At 47.4% G+C, this 15,663-nt stretch overlaps 1 protein-coding gene across 22 annotated transcripts in view; it reads left to right on the top strand.

Annotated features, from left to right (window-relative positions):
* Positions 1 to 15,663, top strand: part of CAMK2G (calcium/calmodulin dependent protein kinase II gamma) — a 55,931-nt gene that overhangs the window by 34,764 nt on the left and 5,504 nt on the right. For 4 of the 22 annotated variants that reach the window (XM_019444586.2, XM_019444588.2, XM_019444602.2 and 1 more), the window contains 6 exons: positions 223 to 266; positions 7,654 to 7,686; positions 9,903 to 9,971; positions 11,109 to 11,153; positions 12,988 to 13,036; positions 14,251 to 14,364. In XM_019444586.2, the coding sequence (XP_019300131.1) occupies positions 223 to 266; positions 7,654 to 7,686; positions 9,903 to 9,971; positions 11,109 to 11,153; positions 12,988 to 13,036; positions 14,251 to 14,364 (354 nt within the window). The remainder of the gene's footprint in view (positions 1 to 222; positions 267 to 7,653; positions 7,687 to 9,902; positions 9,972 to 11,108; positions 11,154 to 12,987; positions 13,037 to 14,250; positions 14,365 to 15,663) is intronic. The other 18 variants (XM_019444587.2, XM_019444590.2, XM_053909578.1 and 15 more) reach the window with 8 other exon arrangements.

The raw sequence follows: 15,663 nt of genomic DNA, 5'->3' as shown, positions 1-15,663 counted from the left end.
TTCCGTGGCAGAAGAGATCCCAGGGTGCCACCCTGAGGGTCTGACGCAGCTTGAGATGCCCTTCTTGCTTTGAGGCTACCAGGAGGGCCCTTTTCCAGGGGCTTCAGGAGACTCCTGGCCGCCTTGTCAGACACAGCGGACTCTTGCGGATCCGGCTGCCAGACTTCAGGTTAGGGAGAGAGTACAATGCAGGAGACTTGATTTTCCTTTTTGTTTTCACAGCTGCCAAAAGCCTACTGAACAAGAAGTCGGACGGTGGTGTCAAGGTAGGTGTCTCCACCCCTCTGGCCTGAGACTGGTCTCTCTCCCAATGTCTCTATGGGGGGTTCTTGGCACTTTGTTCCTCCTTTCCCAGAAACCCTCCTATCCTTGCTTTTCTGCTTTAAAACCGGAAACCTTTGTGCTCAGAACAGCAGGTTCCATTGGCCTGAGAGGGCAGGAGGAAGATGTGTTTCTTTTGACCCTAGTTTGATCATGAAGACTCAGAGGAAGTGATCTAAATTATAGTTTACTAAAGCTGAATCCTGAACCTGACTACAGACACATGCCTCATCTCCATGGCTTGACTCTCAGGGTTTTTTTTTAGGTCATTTGGGTCAGTCTTCTCATTTTCTTTTTCTTTTTAGAGTGCAGATCCTTTTTAACAAATGAAAGCAAAGTTTGCCTGGTTAACTCAGGGTACCAGGGCTTGGAACTGGAAGCCACTATCCTTTTAGTTTTTTGTCCTTATCTCCAAAGCACTTCCAGAACCCAGCTCAAATACCGCTAAGTGAAAGTGTCTTGTACTCTCTTGAGGCATAGCCTCCTCAGAAAACAGATGAAGGACATGGTGTATCACAGCTTGTTCCCATTTAGGGAGCTTTCCCTACGGGATTGTGGCAAAAGAACAGGGGGCCACAGGGACCAGCAGAAAGCCCTAGTGGGAGTGGCTGCTTGGGAAAGGTGGAAGAGAGGTGGCTAGAGGTCTTCACAGGTCCCAGAGTGTTCTGTAAATGTTTGGGGGCAGAACAGGTCCTGGGGCTGGGGCAGGAGTTCATACTATCCTGAAGCCTACCAATTTACACCATAGGGTATTTCAAACTATGAAATTATCCAAACTTAAATTCCAACAAAAGTTTAAATTGGGCCTTTCCCCTGGATCTTATGTCCCCGCTGAGATATATATGTGTGCCCCGTTTCCCTCTCCCTCCCCTTCTTCTTTTTCATTCTCTGCATGCCTGCTTCTGTGTACTTCTGCCCCGAGGAGGGGATCTTGGGCTCCACACACACCTGCTGACATAGAGTTGGGGGTGACCAGCAGTCCCCCAGTTATAGGGACATGAACTGGATGGGTGGAGCCAAGTTAGGAAAAGGTGGAAGGTTTAGTTGGAGAGAAAGTTTGCATATTTCTATCTGGGAAAGAAGCTAGAATCAATTGTTCTTTGCAAAGTATTTAATAAGGACCTATCAGAGGCCCAGTGCTGTACTCAATTCTAGGGGCACACAAGAGATAGAAGGGGTGATATAGTTTTCATCTAGCTTTGAGAAGTTGCAAAGTTAATAGAATAGGAAAATGGACATACCTGAAATCAGCTAGGCACTGAATGGTATTGATTCTGGACCCTGCATTGCATGGTTCAGTCCAAGAAGCTTCTGGGCAAAAGCTTATTGGAGAAAGCTTAAAGGATGTAGGAAGACTGGAACCCAGTCACTGATTGCCTCTAGTGAATGGGATTGGTGGTGAGGACAGAGTGGAAAGACATATCTTTCATTTTTTAGTTTGTACACATGTATTTTTCCTTAAAATGAAAAGGCATTCCTTCTATAACTTAAAAACAACAAAGTAATTGTATGGGTTCTGTCATGCATATTGATGTTCTCTGCTCAACTGGAACATGGGGTTTGTGGTAGAAGGATATCTAAAATACAGCTGGACTGGTCTGGTTGGGCAGAGGGATTAGAGGTTTGTGTGTCAGACCACAGGAAATATAGGCCACTGAGCAGGGAAGCTACAGCAAGAGCTATGCTTTCAAAAGATTTGGCTAAGGGTATAAGGATGAATAGAAGAGGGTGGGAACTAGACACAGAGGTATCAATTAGAATGATCTGGGCATAGAGTGAAGAAAAGGTGATTAGAAATAGAAAGAGCTAATATTGAAAATACTTAACTACCAGAAGAGCACAGGCACCAACTAATCAGAATAGGCACTGCCTAGGGGCACCTGGGTGGCTTAGTTGGTAAAGCATCTGACTTTGGCTCAGGTCATGATCTTGCCGTTCACAAGTTCGACACCTGAATCGGGCTCTGTGCTGACAGCTCAGAGCCTGGAGCTTGCTTCGGACTCTGTGTCTCCCTCTCTCTCTGCCCCTCCCCCACTCACACTCTGTTTCTCTCTCAAAAATAAACAAATATTAAGAATAGGCAGTGCCTGTAGATAATTGGTCCAGCTGTATCCAAGAATGGGAGGCTGTGATTAGAGGTTGGCTGCCCCAACTTCAAAGGAAGTTGACACTGAATATGTTAAAAAGGACCCATCAAAGATAATGTCACAGTTCCTTGAAGATTGGAAGAATTGGTAGTAACTCTGCTAAAAATGGGAGTAATTGTGAAGGAATGCCCATTTTGATGGCCAGAGTTTTATTTTGACCACACTGAGATTGAGAGACAGGTGAAGATCTGGGTGGAGAGGACTTTTAAGGTGCTGGGAAGTACCTGGGGTAGCCCAGGGAAGAGGTCAGTACTGGACCTGCAGATAGGGCTCATATGAGTGAATCACAGGAGTTCACTCATTCAGCCAAATTCCGTGCTTCAGGAACTGGGAAGATAACACCATAGTCCACCCTGTAAGGTGTTCAGAGTTGGAGAGAGACAGAGAAACCAGCAGTGCCCATAGTCTGGTAAGGTCTATGAGGGAGGCGTATATAGGGCAGGTTCTGGGGGAGCAGAGGCCAGCATCTGAGCCAAAACAGGAAATCTTCCTGAAGGAGATGGCCCATGACCTGAGTTTGAAGAACTCCTTTGATCTTGCTAGGTTGAAGTGGGCAGGAGATGGGGGGAATATTCCAGGCAGAGGAAATAGCACAAGATGTATAGGTTTGAAACAGTATGGTGATTCTGGGAACTTCAGTAGCTCTGAAAGCCTGAAGGAAAAAGTGATTGCATGATGTAGGACCTGAAATAAAGCAGTAACAGCCAAGGTGATAGTGAAAAGATGGATAAAGGAGACATTGAAGGACAGGTTTCTGATGGAACTTTCTAGATGGCTGCCTCCAAGGATGAGTGTTAGGCATAGCCTTGTAATATTAGCTTAAGGAGCTAATTAAAAAGATATAGATTCCAGGATCCACCCTGGAATTCAGATTCAGGAAGCTTTGGGTGGGAGGTGGAATCTGAATTTAATAATACTCCCCTTCTCCCATATGAATCTAAAGCGCATGAAGGTTTAAAAGTTCAGTAAATGCATATTTTCAGGGCTATCTGTCATTGAGAGGCTGGAAGAAGAGGAATCATCAAAGGAAACAGAAAACACAGAAGAGGTGGGAGAAGAACAGATGTGTACAACAATGTCTGACCTTACAGAGCACTGAGAAGGAGGAGGGCTAGGCAAAAAAAAAATCGTTAAATAAATTGCTTTAAATGAGAACGTATGTGGGGAACCCAGTGCCTGATCCTGCTATGTGCTCAGTACATGAGTTTTGTGCTTGAGAGAAGACTTTGAATATAGTAGCTGGATCAGAGGCAAAGATGCAAATGTTTAAGAAGGGAATAATCATCCAAAATTAAATGGCCAGCAACAAGTTGAGGAAAATATTCACAGCAGGTATGATGGGAAGGGTTAATATTATTTTTATACAAAAAAGCTTTCTCTAACAAATAAGAATCCCCCCTAAAATTCAGTAAATAAGTGGTCAGAGAAGATGCACTGACAACCCCATAAAGAGGAGGTAGAACTGGTTAATAAATGTGGATGTTTAGCCTTGCTAGTAACATAGAAATGCAGGTTGAAATGAGGTGCCATTTTTTGACTCTTAAGTTTGTGATAGTAGCATAAATAACAGTGGCCCTTTCTGAAACAGTCTGCATTTCAAAAGCCATAAAAATGTTCCTGCTGTTTTTACCCTTTAATTTTACTTCTGGGAATTTGTCCTAAAGAAAGAATTCAAGGAGCACCTGGCTGGCTCAGTTGGTTGAGCAGTAGAGCGTATGACTCTTGATCTCAGGGTTGTGAGTTTGAGCCCCATGCTGGGTGGAGAGATGACTAAAAAAAATAAATAAACTTTAGAAAAAAAAATAATTCAAAATAAAAAAACTGAAAGTGGAAGGGTGTTCAACATGACATTTGTAATTGAAAAAATTGGAGACAATTTCAAAAGTCAATAAGATAATGACCAAATAATTACAAGAAATCCATTTACTAGACTTTACAAAGTTATTAATTTTCATGACTATATAATGTTTTATATTAAGTGAAAAAAAGTGGGATATAAAGCAATTCATACACTATCATCTAAATTTTGTTTGAAAAAATGATATGTTTTTTATTATATTTGGTATATATCATGTGGATAGAAAAAGAACTGGAAGAAACCCCATGAAGTATTAATAGTAACTTTACTGGATGATGGGAATTTGGGAAACTTTTATTTTATATATTTTTCTGTGTTTTCTACCTGTTTTACCTAGACCGTGCATTACTTTGATAATCAGAGTAAAAATCAAAATACTGTTTGTTTCAAAAAGTAAGGCATCAACTTGTATGTAGCTTATAATGATGTTTTTTTTAATTGTGTAAGAAAAAAGACTAGCAAGACAAATAGGATTAGGTGGGTTTTTTTCCTTCTTTGTTTTCCAAGTTGCTTATAATGTGGCTACAGACCTTTTAGAATCAGGAACGTGTATATAACAATGAATGGCGTGGCTGGATGGAAGTACTGGCAAAGGCAGAGGGGAGGGCAACACAAGATATGCGGGGTTCAACTTTTCTGGACTCTATTGAAGGTCAAGGTCACCACATGTGTATATGAGGGAGGCCTATGAAGTTGCTCAAAAGATGCTGACCTGTGAGCATCCTGGGCTCTTATAGACCCACCTTTCTTTCCCAGCTTCCCCTTCCCAATTCCTGGTGTTTAAGATCTGTAGAGAGGTTTGTTTCTCACTGTCCAGAAGTTTTCACAAGATGCTGAGCTATTAGCATTGGTTTGAGCATCGACTCTTCTTGAATTTAGGGACCCCAGGTTCTGGTTAGACTTATTTAATAGTGGTATAGGGACCCAGGGTCTGTAGAAGAATGACAGCCACTTGTGAGGACAAGACTCTGGGGTGGGGGAGGGCACAAACTCTCAGATCCTGAGAGGCCTCTAGTTGAGGACTAGCCCCAAGGCCAGAATGGCCATCCAGTTTTTAAAAAAATAAAGGAAGAAAAGAAAAAAACAAGGGATATAGCCATTTCCTTAAGTACTATTTGAATATTTGTTTAAGTATGGAAAGTAGGTTTGAACCCTTTTCTGATTTCAAATTTTAAATAAATATTTAATTTTTAAATAAAAGTGAGATGTGATTCTTTAAAAATGATCTGGTATTGAAACAGTGCTGCAGTGTGCTGGTTGAGAGGAGCTCACCTATACATGGTTGAGGGCAAAGCCCTGAAAGGATGGAGAGAGGAACTGAAAGAAGTCTACTAACCCAGTAGAAACTAGCCCTTGGGTAGAAGAGGATTATCTTAGGTTTTCCTGCAGGACAGTTTAGGAAAAAGAGAGGCAGCTGGAATTGAGAACTTACTCCCCATTAGGTGAAGCAGACAATAGAAAGTGCTCTACCTAAGGTGAAGTCCAGGTGAAAGCTTGACAGCATGTTCCTGAAAATCACAAGAACCAAGATTAGGCCTGGTCAGTGTTCCTGCAGTTTTCACTCCAGTGATTCTGGGCAAGTTAGAAACCTGTGCTCTGCTTTAGCCTGGGGAGAAACCAGTGTCCACAAACCCAGTTCAACTCAGCAAAAGTTTGTTGATCATATGCTAACTTTAAGGCATTTTGCTAGGCGCAGAGGAGATTAAAAAGATGGACCTTCCCTCACATTGTAAACACTCTAGTTGGATAAAAGGATAAGTATGGATGTAGCGCACCTTCCTCTTTTTGAGGAATAATTTTGGAAGTAAAATCTCATTTTTGGGCATAAATGAAAGACTAATGCAAAAGAAGTCCAATTAGGGGTTTCTGACTGGCTCAGTCAGTAGAGCATGCAACTCTTGATCTCAGGATCGTGAGTTTAGCCCCACATTGGGCACAGAGATGATTTTTTTAAAAAAAGAAGAAGAGGGGCCCCTGGGTGGCTCAGTCAGTTAACAGTCCAACTCTTGGTTTCGGCTCAGGTCATGATCTCACGGTGTGTGAGTTCGAGGCCTGCGTCAGGCTCCGTGCTGACAGCACAGAGCCTGCTTGGGATTCTCTCTCTCCCTTTCCCTCTGCCCCTCCCCCACTCACTCACTCTGTCTCTCTCTCAAAAATAAATAAATAAAACTTAAAAAAATTTTTTTAATTTAAAATAAATTTAAAAAAGAAACAGAAGCAGCCCAATTATATTTAGGCTTTCTTTTCCTTTAGATGTAATTTTCAATTCTTTTCAATACTTGTAGTCCCTTTCTTTTCAATTTAATACCGTCCTGAAGATGTCTTCTAAAGTAGAATGCAGGCTTTTGAGGAAAGGAGCATTTATCTGACATGTTCACTGTGCCTAGAATAGTAGTCAGACAACAGATAGGACATGTTCCAAGGGTACTTCTGTCTCCCAGCAAGCTAATTATAAAGTGCTTTCACCTTTTAGACACAGCCTTCTGAGATGTACTTTCAGTGTTCCATGTGGTCTTTATGTTTATGCTCTTGTTTCACATCTGAGCATAAAGTCCATGAGCATCTGGCTGAGGGCTAAAGAATCATTGCTTTCAACATTCCCCCTGGTTCACATCTTGATGTCTTTGTCATCACCACACTTTTAATCACCAGCACTCCTATTTTCCCATTTCCCACTAATTCCAAAATGCAGTGAGATACTGTAGTCTTATAAATGAGCATGGCCACACTGACAAAGAAAGGGATGCTACCAATTCACTGTTTACCAGATGGTTTTCAGAAGCTCAACATTTTTATCTGAAAAGCAGTATAGGGGTGCGGCAAAAAACAAACAAACAAAAAAACTAGGTTCAGAAGTATAATGTCTCTAAAGCTGAGGATGGCCCCGAGTGGCTTTTGCTATTTACCTGGTAGCTGCTTGCCCAAATTTTGGGCAGACCTAGTAATGAGAGAAAATAAATAACCTTATAGGAGAGCCAGCCTTGTAAGCCCAAACCTATCAATTTGCAGCAAAATGTTACCTTCATAAACTTGTGAGTTAATCTCTTCACAAAGCTTTGAGCAATGCTGAGACATTTTAGAATATACTAAATCTGTGTTTGTGAACCTGACAGCAAAGGAGGTCTTCTCCCAGGGTCTGGAGGGATTTGTGTGCCTGGTGGTCTAGGTGCTGTTTTAATCCTTCTGGTGCTGGGCTCCAGGTCTCCTTCTTCCACTCTTTCCTCCTGAGGCAGAGCCCGCGCTGCTGCACTAACCTGCGGCGTCTCTGTGCTTCTCTTCTTACCTCCTCTTTCCCCTTCTCTTTCCCTTTCGCTGTGGTGTGTCCAGAAAAGGAAGTCGAGTTCCAGCGTGCACCTAATGGTGAGCCTTGCCTGCCCACCCATCTGCCTCCTCCATGCTGCCTGCGTGCCCGCCTGCCAGCCACGCAAACCCATTCTGCCATGTGCGTGTGCTTCACTCATCCTCACTGCATGTCTGTGCTGTGTGGGCAAGTGTGGCCTGTCCTGCCAAGCAGGGGCCATTGCCCAAGGTTTCCCGGTGACCTAAAAAACGGGCATCGGAATGTATGGTATGGCACCCCCTGCTGCAGAGCTTGGACTGCCTCCAGCAGCCCAGGGCAGGAAGTGAAGCTAGGAGGGACTCGGAGCCAGGTGGCAGTCACAGGGAGAGACCCTCACTCGCTATTGCTCAGGAGGAGAGGCCCTGCTCACTGGGGCCTCCTGCTACAGACTGGCAGCTGGTGGGCATCTGTGTGGTGGGCAGAGGACCTGGTTGTAGGCTCACAGCCCTGAGCCTTACTCTCGGCCTTTTCCCCTATGCAAGTGCCCATTAACAGGCTGTGCCCAACATTTCATCCTTCCCCACCCACCCCTCAGGAGGAGCAGCTGAAAGAATCCAGAGAGCGTACCTTTCTTTCTCATGGGACACAGACCACCAAGGGGAGGGAGCACAGCAGCCTGAATTGTTATGAAACCATCCATTAAAGCCAGAGGTCGGTCCACCTGGGTGACATCTCAGCCTTCTGCAGATATGGCAGGCTTAAGGGCACCCTGGAGTTCTTGCTCCCTGCCAAGATCTCTGTCTCAGCTAGGCTTTGCAGGGAGGGCAGCCTTATCCAATGAGTCCCAAACAGGTCAGACTTAGTAGCTGAGCTAGGGGGGTGGGGAATAGAAGAGAGCAGAGTTTATGTGAGTTTAGACCCACGTCCTGACTATTCCTGGGACCCCTCTCTTCCAGCCTGCAGAGTTCAGTGGAGTCTGGTAGTACTTGGTACCTGGCTTAAGGTTCCATGCCTAGCACTGGGTTTGGGGACATGTCAGCCATTGACAGCAAGCTAGGGTTGGATGCCTTCAGGTCTGGTCTAAGGAGCCATAAAAGAAGCCTCCAGTCAAGAAGAAGTAGGACAGTCTTGCCAGCTTTCTGTGTGTGTCCTAGGAAGGAAGAAGCACATCCTAACTGCCAATGTGTCCTCATTTGTGCCCTGCACAGAGATGGTAGCTACATGTTTGTCTCTCTGTCTTTTGAAGAACATGCAGGCATCAGGCTGCTCTTTGGTGGCCACTGGCTCCACTGGGACTCCCAGTGATACTGAGTACATTGGTGAGGGTATCATAAGAAGCAGAGGGGATTGTAAGAGGCAAAAGAGCCTCTTATAGATATGGCTCCCCCACCCCGGAGATCAGCCTCCTTCCTTCCTCACCATCCTCCCCCACCTTCCTTGCTGTGCCATTCAGTATAACATTTCAAAAGGCAAGGAGATATCCCAGTGGTCTGCTGCTGTTAGGAATGTTGGCCCGCTAGGCAGCCTACTCTCCCGGGGGCTGGGTTCTGGGACCATAGCCACAGCCACCCACCCTGGATTCACCTGCCCTGCCTTGGAGTTCTGCTCTCACTCCCAGTTGAGCAAATCCAAGATTTATCAGGCAGAAAATATATCTGTGCCAACTGCATAGCCTTGTCTCTGCTCCCTGGGGGCAGTGGGTGCATTCTGTATCCAAAGTCACATTCCCCCCCTTTCCTCTAGGCGAGGAAATCTCGCCACCATCTTCTAGGCGAGGTTTTTTTTTTTTCTCTTCATGTTCCTCCTCTTTTCAGATCAGGCTCCGAGCTGATGTTTTAAGGGAAAGGAAATGCAGGTGGCAGGTTGAAAGGGCAGCAGGAGACTGCCCACAGATAGGGGACCCAGAGTTTCTGAATTTTGTTCTGCTCTCTTATAAACCACCCTTCTTTTTCCCTGTAAAATAAGAAGATCCTGAATTTCTTTGAGCGAAGTATGATTGTGCAGTGACGTGGCATCTGACATAAGCAGAGATTTCTGGAGAGATGCTTTAAAACAAGCCTCTGGGCTAATCCCACCTTAAGGATGCTTCCAGAGCTAGGTCTCTGGGCCTCTCCCAATACTCCCCTCCTCGGATTGATCATCTCTCCGACCATTGCTCCCATCCACATAGTATTATGGAGGCCACCTCAGGCCTAGCTCCTCCGGGCCAGGCCGGGGGGCAAGGGAGGTCTGGGAGTCGAACCTGAGCAGCTTTGGTAACTCTAGAGGAACTAAACCATCTGTTTTCTTGTCTCAGCCACAGAGCAACAACAAAAACAGTCTCGTAAGCCCAGCCCAAGAGCCCGCGCCCTTGCAGACGGCCATGGTACCTCCTGACTACGGCTTCTCCGCCCCTGCCCCGGCTGCCTCCCGCTCCTTCTCCCTTCCTCTTCTTGCCCTCCCTCCCAGGCCTCCTTGGCCCTTTCCTTCTAGTCCCTATAGAGCAGGCTGCTTTGTGTACTGCCCTGTGGGCCCCTTCCCCTCATTGTCCCATGTGGCCATGCTCCTTCCTGCACTGCACAACTGCTGCTCCTGCTCCTTTCGCTTTTGGGGGGGAAGAGTGGTCAGGGCTCTCAGCTAAACCTCTCAGCCCCAGGCTGGGCCCCCATGGGTCTGCTGTGGGAGCCGGGAAGGTGAGTGGCTTATAAAAGAAGAGGGTAGGAGCTTTCTTCGGACCTGCACTTCGATTCTTAGAGGCTCCTTGTAAAATCTGCCTCGGCTTCTCCTTTGCAAAGCCTTGAACAAGAAGGAGGGCTGGGGTCCCTTACCTCTGGATGGTGCTGAGGTCTCTGAGTTCCTGGAGAGCCCCATGCTGGGGGCACTGTGTGCTCCCAGAGCACCTTCTGCTAGTGGTGGCTAACTAGAGAGTTAGCATGGGGGGTGACTGGGAGAGAAGGAGGGATAATTGTGCCTGCAGACCCGGACCCTCGTGCTGCCTTATGGCACAACAGGGACAGGAACTCTGGGGAAAGGTGGTAAAGCAAGCAGCTCTCTGGGCTCAGCTTGCTGAGGGGCCATCCTGGGTCTTTCTGGGAGACTAGTCTACTCTCCCTGTGTCCCTTCCTCCTACATACTCCTTGATGAATGCTGTTGGCAGCGCCTGGCCTGGACCCTCAGCCCCACAGCTCCTCCAGTGTACCTGTCCCGTGGGAAAGAACACTCAGATCTAGCAGGAATCAAGGAATCAGGGACAGAGGCCCTTGACCTCTCAGCTTCCCTGGTACCTGCTTTTGTTAAGTGCCAGGCCTCTCCTTCTTTCTCAGCCAGTGCTGTCCCCTAAATCTGGGGTTTCCCAGCTGTCTGGGACCCAGTTGAGCCAGGATATTTTGTCTTGTGGGAATGGCTGGTGGGCAGGCCTCAGTGGTCATCATAGGGTCTGTGATGGGATAAGGATAGGGTCCCTCAGGGAAAAGCTGTAGGTCTGTCCTGAGGTCAAGAGGGTAATTTTCATCTTCTCTCACAGGAGCCACAAACCACCGTGGTGCACAATGCTACAGATGGGATCAAGGTGAGTGGCTCCTGAGCTGGTCTCCTGCTTTATGGATCAGCAGGAAACAGGTGGGCTGGATCACAGGGTCTATGGGTCCTGCAGATGGCAGATGACAGACCACACCTCGAGGCCACAGTATGTGTGGAGTCCAGGCTGGGAATACCGTGCATCTGTTTGTTTCCTGGACAGCAGTATACTTCAGGCTCTATAGTCAGGCAGGCCTGCGTTTGAATCTGGGGCCACTGTCACTCTGGTGCTCTGCACTTCAATTTGCTTCTCTGTAAATTGAGGATAATAATAATTAAATCTTACTCCATGACTTGTGAGGCTTAAATGGCAGCAATTAGCTAGAAAAACAGACTAGAGTATAACCAGACCCTTAGAACATCCTCCATTGCCTCCCCCTCTATGCCCTCAGTAACTTTGTCTTATTTTCACTACTCATGACAAAATAAAAATCTCTCTCCACAGGTGTGGGGGAGGCAGATAATAAACCAAAAACCAAATAAGTAAGATAAAATCCAGTAGTGGTAAATGCTATGAAGAAAATGATACAAAGTAAAAAAAGGGGGGGTGAACAAGGCCTTTAATTAAGTGGTCAGGGAAGAACTTCCCTCAAGAGGTGATTTTTGAGCTAAAAACTAAACAATAGGAAGGAGACAGCTGGGCTGACTGGAGCAGAATGCCCTAGACAGGCAGGCTGCAAGTGTAGGAGCTTAGCATGTATACAGAACAGAGGAAATGAAGCAGAGCCTAGAGCATGGAGCCAGGGGAGAGTGGCATGGGGGGGAGGGGGGGAAGGGGTGGGGGGGGGGGAGGATGCGGGTGGCACAGGGAAGAGGGAAGGGAGTGGCAGGGGCAGGGGGAAGGGGGGCAGGGTGATGATGTTGGAGAAGCAGGCAGGCCTGCTTCGTAGGACTTCATAGTAGTTTGCATTTTATTCCAGCAGTCAGGAGAAGCTATTGGAGGTTCTTAGCAGGAGAGTCATATAGTGTAATTTACACTTTGAAAAGCCCCTCTGGCTGTGTTATGGGCAAGAGCTTTAGGGAGGTAGGCAAGTATGGATGCAGGGGGCCCAGGAAGCTATTGTAGTTCAGGTCCCAGATGTTGGTAACTTGGAATCAAATAGTAGCTGTGCATTTAAAGAGAAGGGGTAGAGGTGCCAGGCTGGCTGGCTCAGTTGGTGGAGCATGTGACTCTTGATCTTGGGGTAGTGAGTTCGAGTCCCATATTGGGTGTAGAGTTACTTAAACATAAAATCTTTTTTAAAAAAAAATGAAGAGTTAAGAGACAGGACTTACTTTGGAGGTAGAACTAAGAGATTTGAATTTAGATTGGATAATTAAGATATAAGAGAAAGAGGGGTGCCTGGGTGGCTCAGTTGGTTAAGCTTTCTACTTGATTTCAGCTCAGGTCACAATCTCAGGGGTTGTGAGTTCGAGCCCCGCATCGGGCCCTGTGCTGACAGCTCAGAGCCTGCTTGGGATTCTCTCTCTCCTCTCTCACCACCCCTCTCTACTTGTGCGTTCTCTCTCTCTCTCTCTCTCAAAATAAATGAATAAACATTTTAAAAAAATAGAAAGCAAAGATTCAACCTAGAATCAAACCTAGAAGGTGACTGTAGGTTTTAACAACAAGATAGATATTGTCATTTACTGAGTTGGGGAAGACTTGGGAGGGGATCTGGGAACCCAGGGTGTTATAAAAGTCAGATGGCAAGGGTGAAAATAGAACTTCCTATGATTCTTCCTTGTACCTCCTGTCGGAGCACATACTCTGCTTCTGTTTTGCTCAGTTTCTCTGGTTTCCAAGGGCCTGAGTGTTATAGAAACATGTTCTTTTTGGCCTACAGGGCTCCACAGAGAGCTGCAACACCACCACAGAAGATGAAGACCTCAAAGGTAGGTGCTGGCAGGGTTGGGAAGGGACCCTAGCAGTGTCCCTGGTACCTTGGCTCCAGTGGGGCACCTGTCTTGTCTGTCCCCAGAACTGAGAATGGTGACTCCTTAGACTCTAGGAGAGGGCTTGGAATAAAAGCTACTCTCTGTGGGTTGTGAGGTCCCTGTCTGGCCTGGCTGGGCTAGGCAAGAGGCTTCTCTTTTTTGACCCCAGGTCTGGAATAGCTAACCTAGAGGTTTTCCTAAGCCTTTCCAGGGCCAGGGCTCAGAGAACTGTTCCTGTTGCTGATAATGATGTGACATCGCTGTACAGGGACATCCTGAGCCCCTGCAGAAGTAGCCCTTAAATATAGTGAGTCATTAGTAGGGTGGCCAATGGTCCCAATTTCCCTAGGACTGAGGTGATTCCCAGAATGTGGAACTTTCAGTTTTAAAACTAGAACGGTCCTGGGCACGTTGGGATCAGTCACTCTCATCACAAAGTCTTGACATGAATGATGGAGCCAGAACCACATTTGGCCATATCCAGGTGGTCCTGTGAGGACCACCACCCTAAGCTTGGGCCTGGCCAGGAGGGCCAGGGGGTGTGGGAGGGCGTGGCAGGCCAGACCCCTGGGAATCTCTGCCCTGCTCTTTGGTTTGGCCTCCTGGAATTGTTCCCTTTGCCACAGTAAGTGGCCTGAGGCCAGGCTCTCAGAAAAGATGGAGAAATGCTGCAGGACAGAGCTAAGAGAACACACACAGGAGCAGTAAGGGGGCAATAAACCTTTGGGAACGAAAAAAAAAATAGAGAGCATAAATGTATAAAGCAATAAACAACAGTACCTCTAGGGCTGCTGGGATTAAGGCCAGAGCAATTCAGTTCTGGTGATGCTGGTGGAGTCAGTGGCTCCTTCACTGCTGGGCTCTTGACCTTGTAGCCTAGCGCCCTAGAACATCTTCTCTGGGAGCAGGGGTCCTTGTACAGTCTGTTTGAAGGCTCCTCTGTAAGCCACAAGCCCAAGTCTGTGCACCTTCCCGGGGCTCTCAGCTGGGAGGCCTCTCTGGCAGAGGCGGCAGCGTGGGATGTGGTCCAGTGTCCACAGCAGCCCGAGGCGTTGCCTTGCCCCGGCTCTGCAGTGCCACGGGCTTGGGTCCTGTCTGGCTTGCTCGCTCACCTGCCTTGTTCTGTTTGTTTTGGCTGCTCTGCCTTGCCCTGCCCTGCCCTGGCTGGCTAGCTGCCCCGCTCCGCACTGGGAATGGCAGCTCGGTGCCTGAAGGACGGAGCTCCCGGGACAGAACAGCCCCCTCTGCAGGCATGCAGCCCCAGCCTTCTCTCTGCTCCTCAGCCAGTAAGTGTGAGGGAGGCACAATCTGGCTTCTGTCTCCCTGGCTCGTCCTGAAGCCCCTCAGGGATACCCCCCAGAGCTGTCAGCCCAGCCCAGTTATCTGTCTTAGTAAGCTTGGGGAGCTCGGCCTCTGCTGGGTGGGGGAGCTGATTGGAGGTGCTGTTAATACCAGGCAGGGGCCCCTGGGACCAGGGCCCAAAAACATAAAGAAGAGTGGGTGGAAGAACATGGCATTGTGGGAAGGAATAGAAAGCCACTGGGATATTCAGTGGGCCTTGCCTCAGCAACGAGCCAGGAAGAAAGGCTGAGTCAGAAATCAGGTCAAAGGTGGTGGGAGCGGGGATGATGGTGAAATTGCCATAAGCCAAGAACCGTGTTGGGATTTGGTGTTTCCTGAGGCTCAGCACATCATATTAAGAGCATGAGGCTTGGAGTGAGACAGACTGAGTTTAAATCCCAGCTTCAAAATGTGTGAAGTAGCTTAAACCTCCCAGAGCCTCAGCTTCTTTATCTGTATAATGGGAATAAAATAGCACCTACCTGATAGCACTGTTATGAAAATAAATGAGATAGTAGAATGTCTTGATATGATGCCTTGCTGGATTAATGGTAGCTCATATTTTTATTTTAAGTTGTGTCTGTGTAGAGGATGCCTTTGTCTGCTTCTTTTCCTTCTATTATCTGTCCTTTTAAAGTTTCTAAACACAATCCTCTTCACCCTTAGGGCCCCAGTCAGGTCCTGCAAATGAGTTTGGTGGGTTGGAGAGGGGGTGTGTATGAGTGTGTGTGTGTGTGTGTGTGTGTGTGTTCACATACCTGCTTGCCTCTAGAAAGTGGATACAGCTCGTTTGTTCCCCTAAGATGCTGCTTACTCACCTGGAGCTGCCTCCGTGACAGTACTGGTGGCTATGGGGCCACCACCTGGCTGTATCTTTGGCTGCACTGCCCTCTCCCAGCTGTGCCTCTTGGCTGTGCTGTTCTAATGCTCGCATTTGTCTTGCAGCCTCTCGCTCCTGTGAGGAAAGGCTTGTGGCCTGGGCCAGCCCGGGGCTCTGGTCAGGGTTGGCCTGAGCTCAGCCTGAGCCCTCTCTTACCCTGGTGGCCTCTGCTGATAGTGGTGCTCCCTGTCAGTGAGCTGCCTGTGAGTGTAGGATGCCACCAAAAGTCCCTTGACTTTGGATAGGGTGGAGGTGGGGGGCTCTTTGGGCACCAGTTCTGCCTGCTGTCATTCTGAACCTCGTCTCAGTTTTCTTGGGGGACGCATCCTGGCATGAGAGCTGGTACGAGATTTAGAGCTATTCT

Source organism: Panthera pardus, unplaced genomic scaffold, assembly GCF_024362965.1.
Source record: "Panthera pardus isolate Hobbes unplaced genomic scaffold, ASM2436296v1 HiC_scaffold_22, whole genome shotgun sequence".
In the NCBI taxonomy this organism is placed as follows: Eukaryota; Metazoa; Chordata; class Mammalia; order Carnivora; family Felidae; genus Panthera; species Panthera pardus.
This window is presented reverse-complemented; position numbering and strand designations above follow the sequence as displayed.